This window comes from Hirundo rustica, chromosome 27 (genome assembly GCF_015227805.2).
Source record: "Hirundo rustica isolate bHirRus1 chromosome 27, bHirRus1.pri.v3, whole genome shotgun sequence".
Classification (NCBI taxonomy): Eukaryota; Metazoa; Chordata; class Aves; order Passeriformes; family Hirundinidae; genus Hirundo; species Hirundo rustica.
In genome coordinates this window covers 4,506,187-4,523,210 of record NC_053476.1, presented here as the reverse complement: position 1 = coordinate 4,523,210, position 17,024 = coordinate 4,506,187, and the positions used below count along the sequence as shown (strand labels likewise).

Below are 17,024 nucleotides of genomic sequence, written 5' to 3'. Positions count from 1 at the left end.
AGGTGGGAGAGGGGTGAGGAATTTCAATAATCCTACAAGGAGCAGAGGGAAGTGTTAACAGGACGGGGAGAGCGCCCAGCACACACACACACACACGGGGCCGGTTCCCAGCGGCAGCGAGATGGGATCCGGGAAGGGAGGGAGCAGATGGCAGCTCAGACCATGGGGTTATTTTTACATTTTGTTTTGAAACTCCAATCTTTAATTGCAGCGATGAGCCTTCAGGGTGAGAAGGGGAACACAACAGCTTGTAAAGCTCCTGCCAGTCTGCCCTGAAACACTCTGAATGTGCAGAGCTCAAACCAGGGCAACGATTCCTGCCCAGACTGTGGGGGAGGAATTCCGGAAACCGTTTTAAAGAACTCCAGCAGATTAGAGCTGGTTTCTGAGGGAGCCCAAAGAATCATTTGGGGTCTGAACTGTCGCCAGTTCAGGTGCCAGTCAGATCTTGGGATTGTTGCTGAGTTCTCTTTCCGGGTCTGCGCATGACCCCACGAAAAGCTGGGATGAGCCACGTGTCCTGGGCTGTATCCTTTCCTCTCATAAAGCAGAGGAAAATCCATTCCCCAGGAGGCCTTGAAGCTAAAACAGCGTTAGTGAAACATTTTGGGGGATGAAAGATACTAAGAAAAACCACAGGAATTATTTTATCAGCTACAATCCATAACTTCTGGTGAGAGAGAGACACAGTCAGATCTCCAGACAGTCAGTTCTCCATTCACACATCGGGGCAGCCAAAGGAAGTGCAGAATAAAAAGCACATGCTGCATATTTTTGTACCAGTAATAAAACATTTACTAGAGCAAGCAGAAAGTAAATGCACGGCTGATAAAGAAAACATCACAATGTCACAAAACCCTGACAGCTTCTGGTACATCTTCCAGTGGAAACGAGCCAGCGGCGGGTGCTGACACGTCCCAACTGAAAAGTTCTTCCCTACCTTGTGGCAAAAAACCAACCAACCAAACAAAAAAGTTAAAAAATGGGAATACACACAACAAGTTAAAAATGGGCAAGCAAGATTTTACAGATTTACTGCATGTGTCCAAAACAGGGCCAGATTTTGTTTCTTTTCATTAATCGTTTTCTGGGTTCTCCCTAAAGGCTTCTGAGCAACAGATCCCTGAATTTCTGAATCTTTTTCCTTTAGCCACACTTCCTGGGGGCTGCAGCTTCTGACTGTGGTGATATATCTACATTATTTTCCCTTTTTTGTTTTTAATTTGAAGAAAGCACTCAACCCTCTCAGAACAGAGGGTGCATAGGCACAGCAGAGACACAGGTTTGCTATGCAGGCTTCCACCAGAATGAGGGATATTAGAAAACAGGAGGTTCTTTGAAAGAAAAAAATAAAATCTGGGCAATGGGATTAATGGGATTGGAATTAAAATACTGACCACAAACAAGCCAGGAGTCCAACCTACACTACAGGTGAATTTGTGGTTTGCTGGGATTGAGAAGGATCCCTTGAGCAGCTCCACAAATACACACAAAAAAAAAAACCCAAAAAACCCAACCAACCAAAACATCCAACTTGCTCTGCTTCACCTTCAGCAAAGCAAATTGACAGTCTGAGTTGATGGGGAGAGAGGTAAGGGGTAACCTGGAGGCCAAATTATTTGGGGAGAATATGTGAAAAGGGGATGGGGGAAGAACTCACCATACTGACCAAACTGCTGCAAGATTAATGTCTAACAGGCAGGTCCTGAGCATCTCGAGGTGGACTGGACTGGTTTGTAAATGTGAACGCTGGTTAAGAAAAGACTAATTTATACCTCTATGGACAACAGTTTCTTAACGTTCCAAGCATGTGGAACAGCTTCTTTTTGTCAAGAAGATCTGTTTAAATCCAGCAGAGTCACTTGAGCACTGAATGTTTCAAAGCAGAACCCAGGGAGCTTTATCAAAATGATTTCTTTCGCTAAGTGTTGTGTGCACTTCGTTCGGGTGAATCTGTCCGCAGATGAACTTGCACGGGGGTTCTCAAGGTTTCCTTCTCCTGCCCCAGCTGCTCAACAACCAGTTACCAAAAACCCCAAGAAATCCTCTGGGAAAGGACAACACTACCTGCAGAGATTCCAGGCTGTGAACCCCCAAGCTTTTAACTGTCCCACCGGCTCTTCTTCCTTTTTGGGGGCTCTGGGACAGCAAAACCATCTGTCTTGTTGTCCCGGCTGTTGGCCTCCTTCCTGCTCTCTCCGTTCCTGCTCTCGCTGCTGTTCCTGCTGTCACCGTTGTTGCGGTTGCCGCCGCCCGGCAAATCGGAGAAGTGCCGGCCCTCGCCGTGGCGATGGACGTCGCCGTGCCGGGAGGGGTCGCCGTGCCGGCCGCCGCCTTCGCCGTGGCGTTGGCCGTCGCTGTAGCGTTGGCCGTCGCTGTAACGCTGGGGCTGGGCGTCGTTGTAACGTTGGCCGTCGTTGTAGCGCTGGGGCTGAGCATCGCTGTAGCGCTGGCCGTCGTTGTAGCGCTGGGGCTGGGCGTCGTTGTAGCGCTGGGGCTGGGCGTCGTTGTAGCGTTGGGAATCGTAACGTTGGGGCTGAGCATCATTGTAACGCTGGGAATCGTTGTAACGTTGGGCATCACGCTGGGCATCACCGTAACGCTGGGGTTGGGCATCACTGTAACGCGGGGCATCGCGCTGGGCATCGTAACGCTGCTGGGCATCGCGCTGGGAATCACTGTAACGCTGCTGGGCATCGCGCTGGGAATCGTAACGCTGCTGGGCATCGCGCTGGGAATCGTAACGCTGCTGGGCATCGCGCTGGGCATCACCGTAACGCTGCTGGGCATCACGCTGGGAATCGTAACGCTGCTGGGCATCGCGCTGGGAATCACTGTAACGCTGCTGGGCATCGCGCTGGGAATCACTGTAACGCTGCTGGGCATCACGCTGGGCATCACCGTAACGCTGCTGGGAATCGCTGTAACGCTGGGCATCACGCTGGGCATCGCTGTAACGCTGCTGGGAATCGTTGTAACGCTGCTGGGAATCGTTGTAACGCTGCTGGGAATCGCTGTAACGCTGCTGGGCATCACGCTGGGCATCGCTGTAACGCTGCTGGGCATCGTTGTTGTAGCGGCCGCCGCCCTCCCCTCGGCCGCCGCCCTCCCCGCGCCGCGGGGCCTCGCCGTGCCGACTGTTCCGGTTGTCGCTGTAGCGTTCTCTGGCAACGCCGCCGCCGCTTTCTCGACTGTTGGCGCCGGCATTTGCGCCGCTGAAGCCCTGCGCTGCGCCGCCGGGGAAGGCGGGGACGCTGCTCAGGCTGCCCGTGCCCGTGAAGCCCGGGACGCCCTTTGCCGCGGCGGTGGCTGCGATGGGGCTCTCGGCGTTGGCCGCGTTCTGCTGCGCCGAACTCGTCGGGACGGAGTTGAGGCTCCCGGCGCTGGTCCAGCCGCTGGCGCCAGCGGCAGAGCTCCCAGTCTTTTGGTTATTTAAACTTGCGGCAACGAAGTGGCTCTTGTACTGGGACTGCAGGGAAGGGAGAGACAAAAGAGAGAGGGTTTGGCTCCGTGCTGCGCCACAGAACGCAGAGGCGCCGCGCGCTCACCAGCCCGCCTCGGATTTTGGGGAAAAAGAGTTCCCAGAGAAGAGTTCAGCCTTGGGGTGATTACACTCTGTGCCCATGGACACAGGGTAACAGGCACCTCCCACCAGACAACACCCGAGGGAATTCTTCTATCGTGGGGTTAATTTTTACACTGAAGAGAAAGAGCTTCTGTTTCCCCTTTTGATTGCAATCACACTACTGCTGGTAAGCAACCTCAAGAGAATCGAGCCCAGAATCCAGAAAGGAAAAAGAGCAAAGAGGAAGAAGAAAACAGAAGTCTGGCAAATCTGTGCAAACATGTTCAGTCCAGCCTGCACCCAATTCCACCACTTGGGACTGCAGTGCTGGGTGTGCTGCAAGTGACACAGCCACAACCACCACGCTCAGCTTCCCTGAAATAACAGGGTGCTGCATTCTCAGGGGAGAACAGGAGCCCAGGCACGGAACCAACCTGGAAAGCTGCTTTCATTGCTGTCAGCCTGTCCCCCATGGCCCCCGTGGATGGCTTGTAGGCCTCGTAGTTGCTCATCACACTGTTGTTGTTTCCACGGTCCTGTGCAAAACCACAAAGGGCAACTGCAGAGGTTTATCCCACACAGACACGCTCAATTCCAACACTGCCCACATCCATGCTGTCCCTGCACTCAGGAAATGCATCCACTAAGAAGGACAGACTTCTGGAGAGCCCTGAGCACTAAAACAGTTTGCTCCATTTTTTTTTTTCTGCCAAGAATCAGCCTGGAAATGGCTTTTGAAGTAATTTATTAGTGTTTATTTTACAGCGACAGTCTATTTTATGAGGACTCTCCAAACCTTCTGGATCACTCTAGCTCTAAAAACAAACCCAGCTCTTGACAAGAGAAGACCAGCACAGGCGACTTTCACTTGAGATATATGATCCTAACTCTGAAAGATACTGAGCTATGAGAACTTTTAAAGCAGACATTGTAATCCAGTACCAAGATTTTTGTAAATGAAAGAGTGAAAAAGTTCCAAGAATCTGTGAACAACCTTTTCAGCATCTCTACTTACAGTATTTTCTGAGCCCAGCCCGGGGCGTTCACGGTATCCCAAGCCACCACCACCAATATTCAGCTTCTTGCCCTTCCCTCCTTTAAAACGGGATTTCCGGAACCACGGATTCTGTAACAGGAGGACAAATGTTTCTCAACACAGGAAATAAAAAGCTTCATAAATGCATGTAAGGAGGCTGAGAATAAAAGGGATACTGGGCATTTCAAAAGACAAACATAAATACTGTTTTCCATCCAACCACACAGCTGCTGTAGGCAGTTGTGTCGTGGGTATGATGCTTTGGGTTACAAATGCTTTCTGATTTTACACCTTTGACTCTCATTCAGGTTATATTTTTGGGGGTTTGCATTCTAATAAACCCAGGAATAAACACAATTTCCAATGCCATCACTTGGGAGCTCTGCTCTTGCTCAACCTTTGGTTTCACTGATTTAGCCCAGTGCTTGGCTAAGGAGAAATGAGGGTCTGTCAGCAAAACTTTCTGTAGCAAGCAGTGGCCAGGGAATGCCAGCCCAACCAGACCTGCTCTTTCCAGGTGTTTAAATAACAGTTGGCTGCAGCTCTTTTTATGCCCTACAGTCTCTCCAAATGTGAGTAAGTCAGTTGGTTTCTACATGCTCCTCTCAAGGCAGTCAGGGGAGCTCTGCCTCACTAATTCTGCCCCTTCTGAGAATGCTGCCTAGGTCAGAAAAAGTATTTCCTTTTGGCAGCTGCTGTCCAAGCTGCTTGCTAATGTATCCACAGGCCTGCTAATCTGAATCTGGGAGCTGCCAAAAAGCCTGGGCTGTCTTGCAGCGATACAGGCACCAAAAGACAAGAAATTAAAGAGTTGGTAAGTTCAGTGGCACGAGCACAACTGCAGCAGCTACCTGTCATACCTTTACATAGCAAACCTGCCAGAGAGCACTGCCAAGCAGCTGGAACGATCAAGCAATAACCCTTTCACAGAGGTAATGTCCCTGTAATTGTTTTGTAGTTTTGCTTTCAGCTAAGCTGCATCTCCCAGGTGCCTGCTATAAATCTGACTGTAATGAGACACTGGAACGCTCTGCTGGCACCAGCAGATTACAGCTCCTAATTTCCTAGGCAGTGCCTGGTCCCAAAATAGATCACATACCCCATTCCAAAATCTTCATGGATTCTTTCAAAGGCCATTAAAAACATTAAGAAACCTACTTTAAACCAGGGCAGATCCCCAAAAGGTCACTGCCAACACATAACGGAGCCAGCAATGTGAGCTGGCTGATTTTGTGCCGAGCCTGGAGCGAAGCTTCCTCATCTCAAGTTCTGCTGCTTCATACCTGCATTGCCAAATCCAGCAGCTCTTTGGAGACGTGCTGGTTGGCACCCTCCAGGTTTCTGACGAGGTCACCAGCGAAGTTGCTGTCCTTGGGGGTCAGCAGGGTGTAGGCCACTCCCTTCTCCCCGGCGCGGCCGGTGCGGCCGATGCGGTGCGTGTGGGTGTCAATGTCCCGAGCCACGTCGTAGTTGATGACGGTCTTGATGGAAGGGATATCCAACCCTCGAGCTGGAAGAAAGAGCAGCGTGGTGGGAAGTGTCATTACCCTCAATTAACTCAAAGCAATTCCTCTGGTAGCAGGGTATCACCCTGCTCCGGTCCTGCAGGCAAAAGGAACGTCAGCTGATGAAAGAAAAACAACCATTTCCTTAAGGCACAGCTTTTGTGGTCCCCTGCAGCTCAGGATATTCCATGGCTCTGAAAAGCACCTGGAACACAGAGTCCTGCAGGTGCAGTGCCTTCCACTGAAACGTGTTTGCCTTTCTGCCGATACCCACAGCTTGTGTGAGCCGCTTTGCAGAAGGTCACCTACCTGCCACATCAGTAGCTACCAGGATGGGGATCCCCTTCTTCTTAAACTCCGAAATGACTTTATTCCTCTCGCTCTGGTCCATGTCCCCGTGGAGCAGCCCCAGGTTATGATCCTCCTGCTTGAGGTTGTTGGCCAGTTCCTCTGCGTTGGCTTTCTTGGTGACGAAGAGGAGGACGCTGCCGGAGGACGTGAACTCCACGAGGCGCCGCGTCAGCCAGTTCCACTTGCTGGGCCCAGAGGGGAAGATCTCCACGATCTGAGTGACATCTTCGTTTGCCTGAGGGGAGAAATGTCCTCAGGAGTCAGGAAGGTGGGAGGAATACACAGACTTCCCAAACATTCTGCGTCACAAGTAATAAAAGCAGCTTACGGCACTACCCGCAAGTTTCTCTGAAAGGTTTAATTTTTACGTGTTTTAGTAGCATTTCAAGGATGATGCTCCCACTACACAGTAATGGTTTAAATCAATGAGTAGAGGCCCTGTGATTGAGCTGGGAAAACTGGTGCTTTACTTAAGCAAAATCAAGGAAAACTTTCCCAAAGAAGGGGTTTCAGGCAGTATTTTTTTGTTATAAAGGGACCTGATAAAACCTGATTAAAAAAGGGACCTTGTAAAAACCAAAAAACACAGAGAACTAGTTAAAAGAAGGATGTTCTGAAGGCATCTCGTGAAATTTCTCAAGTTTCAATATATTATTAGCAAAGTTTCTTCCCAGCAAGTTTCTATCTGCCCACTTCATCAGCTTCCTACCAGATCCCAGCCTGCTGATAGTTCAGCTGTCACTGTCAAGCAAGTGCAGCATCAACATCCCCATGTAAACCACAGGACAGGGATTTTAAGTTTCAAATTCTTCACTGCAGAAGTTGCAATCGCTTTGTTTATGCTTTTGAGACAAAACTGAAAGATACAACCATTGATTCAGCCTAATAACAAAAATAAACCACTCCAGTGTTCTACTCCTTGATGAAACCTCCCAACACTACAGGAATATTTGTTGGTGGAAAAGTCAATAAGCTAAAAATAGAAACTCACAAAACTTTCTACTTCTGCTAAGCAGAAATTATTTAAAACTAGAAATGATGATTTTTGCAGTTTAACTTAAATTTCAGAGAACAGACACAGAACTACCCCTTGCTCTTCGTTACCTCTCCAATGTCTCCTTGCACAACCCGAATGGGGTCGATCAGAATATCCCGGGCCAATTTCTCAATCTTCTTACGGAACGTGGCACTGAACAAGAGGGCTGGAAGAGAAACAGGCTTCAAGCTCCTTGAAGTAGAATAGAAACTCCCTTTCAGAACTGTGAAAACACTGCACAGATGTTGTGCAGGAGGACCTGGATTCCTGAGTGTCAGTGAACTGAAGCTGAGGTTTTGTGGGTTCCAATGGAAATTACTAACCACTGTTACACCATCACAAAGTGGAAACACATTTCGTGGCACCTGAAATACTGATATCACGGGGCACTGCTGTGAACTTTCTCTCATGGCAGCTCAGAACGCTGAATTTCAAGGCGTATGAACATGAATGCAGCTAATCATCTTTGGTCTGAGTGCAGGCAGTGGAGGGATTACAGAGAGAGATGAACTGAATGCCCACATGTCACAACAGCTCCCTCCCAACAGCCCACGCTGAGAATAACACCAGTGGACTTTGGCACGAATCTCCTGGTGTGGCTGTGTCCAGAACTGGAAATCCAAGCTCTGCTCCAGGCTCAGTGTTTACTCACTCTGTCTGTCAGGACGTACGTGGCTTGCGATTGATCTGACCTGATATTCTGCAAAGGAGAAGAAATGCTCTAATCAACCCTCTATGCTCATTATTTAGGAAAAAAATAAGTTAAAATGCAGTTTCATTGCTTTATTTAACACACAACCATAGAAAGAATGAGTGCTTCTCACTCAGTGTTTAATTTTACAGACCCTCTAAGCTGGGGCTCGGCACCACTGCTTCCCCAATTAGTGACTTTGGTTCAATACGTACCAAACCCCATATCAAACATCCTGTCAGCTTCATCAAACACAAGGTAAGTGACTCTCTGCAGGTTTGTAGCTTTCTTTTTCACATGGTCAATCAAACGACCCTGGTAAGAAAATAAAGTGCCTTTAAAAACATGTTAATATATATCCAACCACCTAGCTGCTGACCCTGACTTACCCAGAGACTTAGAACAGAAAACACCTCAAGGCTTCAGGCTAGAATTAAGTGTCAATATTCACGTCATAGGAACAGATTCTTACAGCTTTTTTTCAAGCTGAAGAGTGCAAACCCCTGGTTTTGGTGCACACGGGTACTTACTGGCGTGCAGACCACGATCTCTGCCCCCTCCTGCAGGGCCTTGGCTTGCTCCCACATGCTCCCTCCTCCGTACACGGCCACGGAGCGCAGGTTATAGGCCTTGCCAAAGCGCTTGCACTCCGAGTGGATCTGAGGGTGTGACACAAGCACAGCACAGCTGACATCAGACAGCTCTGGGACAACACACTGACCCTGGAAACGCAGCACGGCTCCTGAAATGCAGTCTTCAGCAACTAAGTTAACGAAATTATTCCCAGCTCCTCAGGGGTGAACACTTTGACACGTGTGGATAATTTAGAGTAACTTGAGAAACCCATTTAGGCATCCAACAATAATTTAACCTGCAGGCTCTATCCTTTTGCACACACAATTTGTCACATTGCCTCTACAGCATCCTTACGCCTAAAAATAACACAGGAGCACTGTGCACAAATTTACAATTTTAGGTTTGTCGTGATCCTTCAAGAAAACAACGGCAGGAAAGAGCTGTGAGCCGGAGCCAGGCCACTCATGCACAAAGTAGTTTTTTTTTTCAAATACTTTCCTGAGATTCTCTGGTAATTTTTGCCAGGAATTTTGCCTTCTTCTCCAAGAAGACTGGCTGGCAGGTGGAGGAATGGCGCACACCCACCTGCTGGCAGAGCTCCCTGGTCGGGCAGACGATCACTGCAATGGGACCATCCCCAGGTTCAAGCTCCTTCTGATCCATGATGTGGATCAGCATTGGCCAGATGAAGGCAGCTGTTTTCCCACTTCCAGTCTTGGCTATCCCGATCATGTCTCTGCCACTCAGTGCCACTGGAACACCCTGAAAAGAAGGAGATTCTAAGCCCACATCTTGGTGCTAGACAGTACAGGAAAACTCACGACAAAAAACCTCTTGAACTTTTCATCCATTTCTCTAGGCAAGAGACATCACTTGAATGTTTTTCGTTCACCAAAAAAACACAATGAAAAAGGAATATGGATATACTTACAGTGGTCATTTAACAAGGAAAAAAGTGGGTAAACTTTTATGTAAAAAATATCAAAGCTGTTTTTCTAGAAAAACCCACTCTCTAGGCAACTAGAATTGCATTTGTCACATCCTCATGTGGATGAGGGAACTTTGCACGTTTTCTTTTCATTCTCTTTACAAGTTGGAGAAGCAACAACACTCACCTGACATTGTATTGGAGTGGGTTGGGTATATTCAGATTTCCTAATCTGATGCATAAGTTGCTCATCAAATCCAAAATGAGCAAAACTACTGCCAGGCCTTGGAGGAGCAGCCCCGGAGACCTTGGAAAGAGAAAAATATCTTTGTTCATGAACAGTGAGAGAAAAACAAAGAACAATCTGTAAAAGAAAGAAATAACAACCCAAAAAAGGGTCTCTCTGCCTCTGAAAAATTACTTTCTGGGTGGACATTAAATTTAACTGGGTGCAAATTCCAGATGTGTTGCGTATTTAAGACTTTCAGGTATAAAAATTGAATTATCTGTCAATCAACATGAGCTACTAAACATCGCTTTTACCTCCTGGTGTCTAACTGGTGTTCTACCCCAAATAATTCCCTCCACAGAAGGTCACCCCACTAATACGTCACAAATGGCAAAGAACTAACTTCTGTATCTATTTCCAGTTTTAACTCCTAGCTCTGGAGGTCTTTAGTCCAAGAAGCATTCCTCACTGCCTGCTTTCACAAATCCGTAAGAGACTTCCAAGAAATCAACGCCACTGCAGGTGTCTGAGAGGCTCAGATTCAAAAAATGGAGTTCCCAGTGAAAATCTGCATTAATACTGAGACAGTCCAAAAAATGAAAGGGATTTAAAAGCTGCTGGGAGAGCAGTTTTGTGACCAGCGTACCCGGAGATTCAGCTTATGCCGTAACTCCACCACTTGCTGCGGCGTCAGGCTGGTGATCTCCTCGTGCTCATCATAGAAATTCTTCTCAAACGGTGGGTATTCGATCTGCAATGTAATGAATTAATTACTCAGTTACTCCAGACTCAAGATTCTTTTTTTTTTTTTTTTCTGAAGTTCTTAATTGTCTGCCAGAACATTTGCTTAAATGAAGCCGTTTCAAGGACCTTTAACAGGACTTCCCTAAGAAAGCACTGAAATATTACAGGGGCCTCCTCAGCTCCTGCTTTCTGGAATACCTCAAACAGAACAGAACAGAATTCCCTCCTACCTCTGAATGGTCAATAGGTGGAAGAGGATCAATGATTTTTTTGGATGGTGCAATCGGATTCCCATCGCTGTCGTACTCCAGGTTATCCTCTTCCTCCTCCTGCACCATGCCAGCAGTGGGGTTCTCAGCCATGTAGCGAAAATACGCTTCCTGCAGCAAAACAGATCAGCAAACTCACATACAGTAGGGTGCAAAAGTGCTGCGGTTTGTTGAAGTGATGTGTGTGCTAAGTGGCTGTTTGCTTGCACACCCACCACTGAGGAAAAAGGTAACTAGGTTCACTAGAACAGGTTCTTCTAATAAACACCAACAGAAACATCCTGAAGGACAAGAAGTACAAATGAAGAAAACAACTCCAGTGTCAGCTACACCACCAAATGCTCCTAAAAACCAAACTTCTCTTGTGTCTTCGTAACAACTCCTTCTACCAAGTCTTGTTATGTTTAACCACTCTTATTTCCACATGAACAAAGCACAAAGCACTGGAGGTTTCTAAGCAGAAAACGCATTGTTACTAAGCACATGATGCTGATTTTTTTAAACACTCTATGCCAAAGATAGTTTATTTACTTCCCCTAACTAGACTTCAGGAAATGAAAATATATCCATTTTTCATTGAGAGAATCAACAAGAAAAGTGAAAGGAAGTACTTCAGAGTAGTCCTTCAAGACAAGTCCGAGTTAAGAGGCTGTCACCCTGTCATGTGCCATCCTCACAGCTCTCAAAGATGTTTGTGTCTCTCAGGCTCTCACTGGCACACCAGGGTGAGACTTTCTCATAGAGCACACATCAGCCTTGCTTGACTTGCAGCAAATATTTAAGATCAGATTTGTAAAGCAAGGCTCAATTACAAATATATGTAAATACTCATCTGGCTTTTCCATTTTCCTGGCCAATTATCCCTCAGTCACACACAATACATTTGAACAACAGCTGTCCTCTCACCACACTGGAGGCAGAGGCCTCAAGGCCAGACAACTTTCCCAAGCTCTGCATTAATGCAAGTAACACAAGAGTTAATACCTACAACTCAGTGGGAAGGTACATTTTGAAATCGAGTCTTTTCTCTGTATTATTTCTGCTACAGTGATGCTTCTAAACCTCAATGAGAACTGGAGCTTCTCTGAAAACAGGGATCAAAAAGCCTGATTCTTGCCCTGAACAGACCCCACATTTCACCGCAAGGAGCCTCCACAGTCTCACATCCTCTCCCTGGTGTCCCCTGGAGCTGATTGTGCTTATCACAGCGTGTAAGATCCTCAGACAGGATCAACAACCTGTACAGGAAGCTGAAGTTCAAACTGACTGAAAAAAATCTTCTTCAATGGATGCAATTGTCTAATATTCTTCTTAAAACACCTAGAAGAGTAGAGACAGCAGGGCAACCACTACAGCTTCCTGCTGAATTGTCCGGATACTGCGTGCGATACTGGAATTTTGTTTGTCCCTAGCAGTTCCATGTTCGGAGAGGGAGAGTTAAAAAATACAAAACAACAACAAAAAAAGAAGATAGAAAGACTGCATAGGAACTCACTTGGTCATCTTCCTCTTCAATGTCATCTCGAATACCCCTGGAAAAACAAGCGGAGAAAAAACTTCCCTGCAAGTGTTCCACAGACTCAGCTCAATAGTTTCATTTGATTAGTGCTGAGCTCCAGATTTCGCAGAAGACACAACACTATCAACTTGGCAACGTTTATATTCCCAACCCATGGAGTTTTCATATCTGGTGCCAACCACAGCAGTGACCCTGCAAAGACTTCTCTTTACTTCTAGTACTGAGACTGAGAGATTAGGATTCCATCTTCCCAGCAGAAGCCACATCAAAGATCATCCTGGTCTAAGCTCTCGATGCTACAGAAGTCCCACAACTGAAGAGGAATATGAGCCAGGAAGTGCAAATCCAGTTCAGAACTTCCCCAGGTGGTGATTTGGATCCGGTGTTCTGTGTCAGGACCATGTATAATCTGATCAACCCCATGCAATGTAACTGCTACCAATATATCTGACATTTCTATCAACAGCATAATTATTTTCCTTGGTCAAACCAAATAGATAAATAGCTGCACAAATTTAAACTGTTTTAGACTGTTTTAAACTCCAAATTGTCATGTGCCACCTGACCTATAAGCTTTAATGTCTAAAAACTTAGAACAAGTTTCAAAGAGTCTCCAGTACTCCAGGCACAGCAGCACTGAGTTATTTTGCTCACATAAATGCAATTTTAAGCTAAACCATTCTGATCTCTCCAAGGGTGTGGGAAGCAGAAAAAACTATCCAGGCTGATCTGGAAAGTGGCAGGAGTACAACGTGCTGCCCTGATTTCTGTGGCCTAGAAAGGCTTCTCGCGTGGGCTAACTCTCAGTGTTGTTGCAGATTTCCACAGGCTGCTGCCACGGATTCTTCCCTATTATCCCATTTTTACAGCACAAATCGTTACCCACAAGATCTCATGCACAGGTTAATGATGTTTATTACGTATATACTGTCTAATGAACAACCACCATCAAGGAAATGCACTGGAATTCTCTGAGCACCATACAAGACACAGGCAGGGATGAGAATGATAAAAAAGAACTTACTTAGCATTCTTTTTTTCTTTGTCTTTATCTTCAAGTCTCTTCATGTCTCGAGCAGCTTGATCCTAGCAGGTCATAAAATTGTCACATGTTAAAAAGACCAAGATGGTAAAACATGGAAGGGAAAAATGTTCCTGAGTAAATAGACCATCGTGTCACAGAGACAACACTTCTTGGACTCAACTTTGTCTTGTTCCATATCTGATTATGCTAAATAAATTCTCCTGCTAGTGCCTTTGAATTTATATACTACTCTAAGCTTGTGACAGTGTTATTGAAAAAATAAATTCCCCATGTATTCCCCTGAATCCAACTAGTAACAGAACTGTAGCTAAGAAACAGCTAATCATAAATACAAATGATTTCCAGTTAGGCAGTGGAAAACACACAAAACCTTAGTTTGATATTCAGAGACAAGCAGAGCTCTATGTTGTATTGTTCTGACACCCTCAAAGCAGTTAAATAGTTATTGTAAGTCATATCCACTCTCTGTCTATCTAATCCATTTTTGAGGTCTAACACCACCCTGCATAAACCTCAAAGTTAATTCTGACTGTGGCTGCCAAAGCCCTGAGTGACGTTTGCTGCCCCTGACTGCACTCAGGTACAGCCACAGCAATGAATCCACATTCCCCCAGCTGCCTCTTGCCTCCACTTCAGCCATGAAAGCCTCCAGAGGATCATCGTCGCTGTCAGAGTCGGCCGATTTGGAATGGAACTGCTGCCGAGTGGGGGAATTCTCCGCGGGAATGTAGGGCAATTCCACATTGCTGGAATCTTCCTCTTCATCCTCGAAGTACCTGGAAAAAAAATGAACAACAGCCCAATTAGCACACGGTTTACAGCACTGCGCTGTCTTTTGTGGTTTGTGGTTGAGTCGAGGCGCCCACATGGACAACAGAAGTCAGTATGGACACAAGAGAAGATGCTGAGATTTATTTATTTACAATTATTCGTGGTAAAAGTTCAAAGTGATGGCAGGGCAAATAGGTATCATAAAACCGAGTCCCTCTTCATCTTTCTTGCAGGCTCCCTTCAGGTACTGGAACCATTAGGTCAGCCCCAAACTTCTCCAGGCTGAACAATCCCAACTTTCTCAGCCTTTCTTATGCATTTATGCAGCCAAGAGAAGGGTTGGTAAAGAACTGTGGAGATCACTGTTTTCCTGTGCAAAAGACACCCAAATTTATCCTGCTTGGCTCCAACTCTGAGAACACCACAGAGTAAATAAAATCTGTTCTCAAGAGGGGAAAGCTGGAGGAGGAAATCTTCTCTGCAGGCTACTGTAGTACCTCACAGTCTTCTAAGTATATTATTATGTATTTATTAATATAAATGTCACAGATACCTCCCCGGCCTCAGAAACATAAAAACATTCAAATCCAGAGCTACATAAACACAAGAAGTAACTGTACTTACGCATTCTCCTCATCAAAATTGGCTCGTTTTGACCCAATTTTGTAGAAGGAAGGCAGCTGAGGAGGCCCCGATTTCGCAAACGCTGCCGAGGAGCCAGCGGTGCCAAAGGCACTGTGGGACTGCTGAGACAGCTTGGGCTCCTCTTTCTTGCCAGGGGTTATGGCAAATCCACCAAACCCAAAGCCTCTCTTTGTACCAGGACCACCTTTATTCCAATTCATGATGTCTCAAATATACCTGTTAAAATGAGAAAACACAAATTAATGCCCTTTCTGCTTCAGGCTGTTATAGGTAATTGTCACGATTTTTCTTGTTAGTTGATCACTTCAGTGACACAGGGACTTGTGGAACTCTGAGTGACAGGAGTTTAATCTGTTTCTCAAAATGTATGGGGCCCTGCTCTTCTGTCAGTATGAACATACCCACAATTCCAAAGAAGAATAAAAACAAAGTGGTTGTCTTCCAGAACAGGTCATGTCCTTCAAGGATTACTTAAACACATCTAAGATGTTACCTGTCCTGTTTGCAATCTAAGACAAACAAACCCAAGGCCAGAACTCTGAACATCAGGAAGAACAAGAGATGAAAAGGCAGCTCAGTGCATATTTTGCATGTCCACATTGTAAGTGTTTCATGGCTTGTCAATACCTCACTCCTGCAACCCAGCAACCTCCAGAGAAATGGGCCAAGAGCAGCACACGGCTCTGAGTGAGCCCAGGCACATCTCTGCCAAAAACCAGCTCCCTTTGCCTCTCAAAACAGCACCTTCAGCCATATCTCTATATTATACATAAACATACTCATATGCTCTCCAATCTCTGTCTTTCAAACAGTATTTAAACACTCCACATAACAGCGTCTGCCCAGAACTTGATTTTCTAAGATGAAGACTGAACTGATATATTAATATTTACAGTTTCCATTCTTGAGTCATTTAATTATCTTCATGGTCAAGCAAATCATACCTGTAAGGCAGGAAAGAGAGCAAGACACCCACTGCTTTCCAATGCATTAACATTGGCTGTCCAAAGGCTCAAGTCTTATTAAACAAATCCTCACACTAACAATCTTCAATGAGATCAGAACTCACGGGCAAAAAAACTTCAAAACAATCTGAAGGTAAATAGTGCAGCGGGTCCCTGTGCTGAACATTTACCAGCTTGGGGCTTGCTCAATAAATCTCGAGTTGAGACCAAAGCTCAGTAGCAGATTTTGGGGGAAATTCTGCTGTTCAGCAGCCGACCATGGAGTTCTGTTTTCCCTCTTGTCCTCACACACTCTGTAGCTTTTACACCTGCGGATCCGTGGCACCGGGACATCAAAACATACAATAAAGGGGTGAGAGGTGGAACCGCATTTCTGCTGTGACAGCACAGTGGGAACCTTTGAAAACTGTTAAGTTAAAATCTGATCATAAGAATTCTTCCTCATTGTATTTATCCACCTTTTTCCCCCTTCCGCTCCCTCAAAAAAACAAGGAGGACCACTTTTTTACTGTGATACAGAAGCAAAAGTACAAAACACGGTCAGTTCGTCCACTGGCCATCAGCGAGCGAACAGGAAGAGGTTCTCACAGGACGCAGAGACCGCAGCAAATCTCCCGAGGCTTCGCTGCGGGAGGAAACTCGCGGGGCACGGACCCTGCCTGCAGTACCCGAGATCGGCGGGCACGGCCGCGACCCGCCTCAGCAGCTCCCGCTCCGAGAGGGAAGGGTGGAGAGACCCCGGCCCGCCGGGATCGCCCTGCCCAGGGCACGGCAGGGACCAGGGCCGGGGGCAGGACAGAAGCCGCGGGCAGGCGCTGTCCCGACACACCGGGCCCTGCGCGGGGCCCTTCCCGCCCGCGGAACCGCGGTGCGGAGCGGGCTCTTTGTGCGGGGCAGGCCCGAGCTGCCCGCGCCCGCTCCAGGCCGCGGCTACGGCGGATCCCGCCCGCGAGAGGCCCCGCAGGCCGGCGGGGGAGGATCGACCGGCGGGGGTAGATCCGCCGCCGGGCCCGGCCCGGCCTGGCCTGGCCTGGCCCCGCTCCCCTCCTTCGCCCCTCAGCCCCCTCACTCACCCTCAGCCCCGCAGCCGCCGCCGCCACTTCCCCGGTTACCGGGGCGGGGGGTGGAGACGCGACGCACGGACGTGGC

General features: G+C 47.2%; 1 protein-coding gene across 4 annotated transcripts; it reads right to left on the bottom strand.

The window, feature by feature from the left end:
• Positions 1 to 771: 771 nt before the first annotated feature.
• On the bottom strand, positions 772 to 17,019 carry DDX42 (DEAD-box helicase 42). 4 transcript variants are annotated; one of them, XM_040087142.1, is made up of 18 exons: positions 16,949 to 17,019; positions 14,890 to 15,126; positions 14,120 to 14,270; positions 13,474 to 13,535; positions 12,426 to 12,462; positions 10,892 to 11,041; positions 10,564 to 10,668; positions 9,876 to 9,995; positions 9,346 to 9,522; positions 8,715 to 8,843; positions 8,400 to 8,499; positions 8,146 to 8,193; positions 7,562 to 7,659; positions 6,416 to 6,692; positions 5,885 to 6,111; positions 4,581 to 4,691; positions 4,000 to 4,101; positions 772 to 3,469 (listed from the first exon to the last, which is right to left on the bottom strand). In XM_040087142.1, the coding sequence occupies exons 2-18, from the start codon at positions 15,108 to 15,110 to the stop codon at positions 2,102 to 2,104; spliced, it is 3,483 nt and encodes a 1,160-aa protein (XP_039943076.1). In that variant the 5' UTR covers positions 15,111 to 15,126; positions 16,949 to 17,019; the 3' UTR covers positions 772 to 2,101. The 4 variants fall into 4 exon arrangements, with proteins under 4 accessions (XP_039943076.1, XP_039943077.1, XP_039943078.1 ...); XM_040087143.1 differs by lacking the exon at positions 16,949 to 17,019 and adding an exon at positions 16,544 to 16,563; XM_040087144.2 differs by lacking the exon at positions 16,949 to 17,019 and adding an exon at positions 16,046 to 16,065.
• Positions 17,020 to 17,024: the final 5 nt, after the last annotated feature.

Coding starts and splice junctions, on each gene's coding strand:
- DDX42 (XM_040087142.1), bottom strand. CDS start 15,110: ATGAATTGGAATAAAGGTGGTCCTGGTACAAAGAGAGGCTTTGGGTTT. Junction 8,844..9,345: donor CCAGGGAGCTCTGCCAGCAG/GTGGGTGTGCGC, acceptor TCACACCCTCAG/ATCCACTCGGAGTGCAAGCG. Junction 7,660..8,145: donor CGTACGTCCTGACAGACAGA/GTGAGTAAACAC, acceptor TTTCTCTTCCAG/CCCTCTTGTTCAGTGCCACG.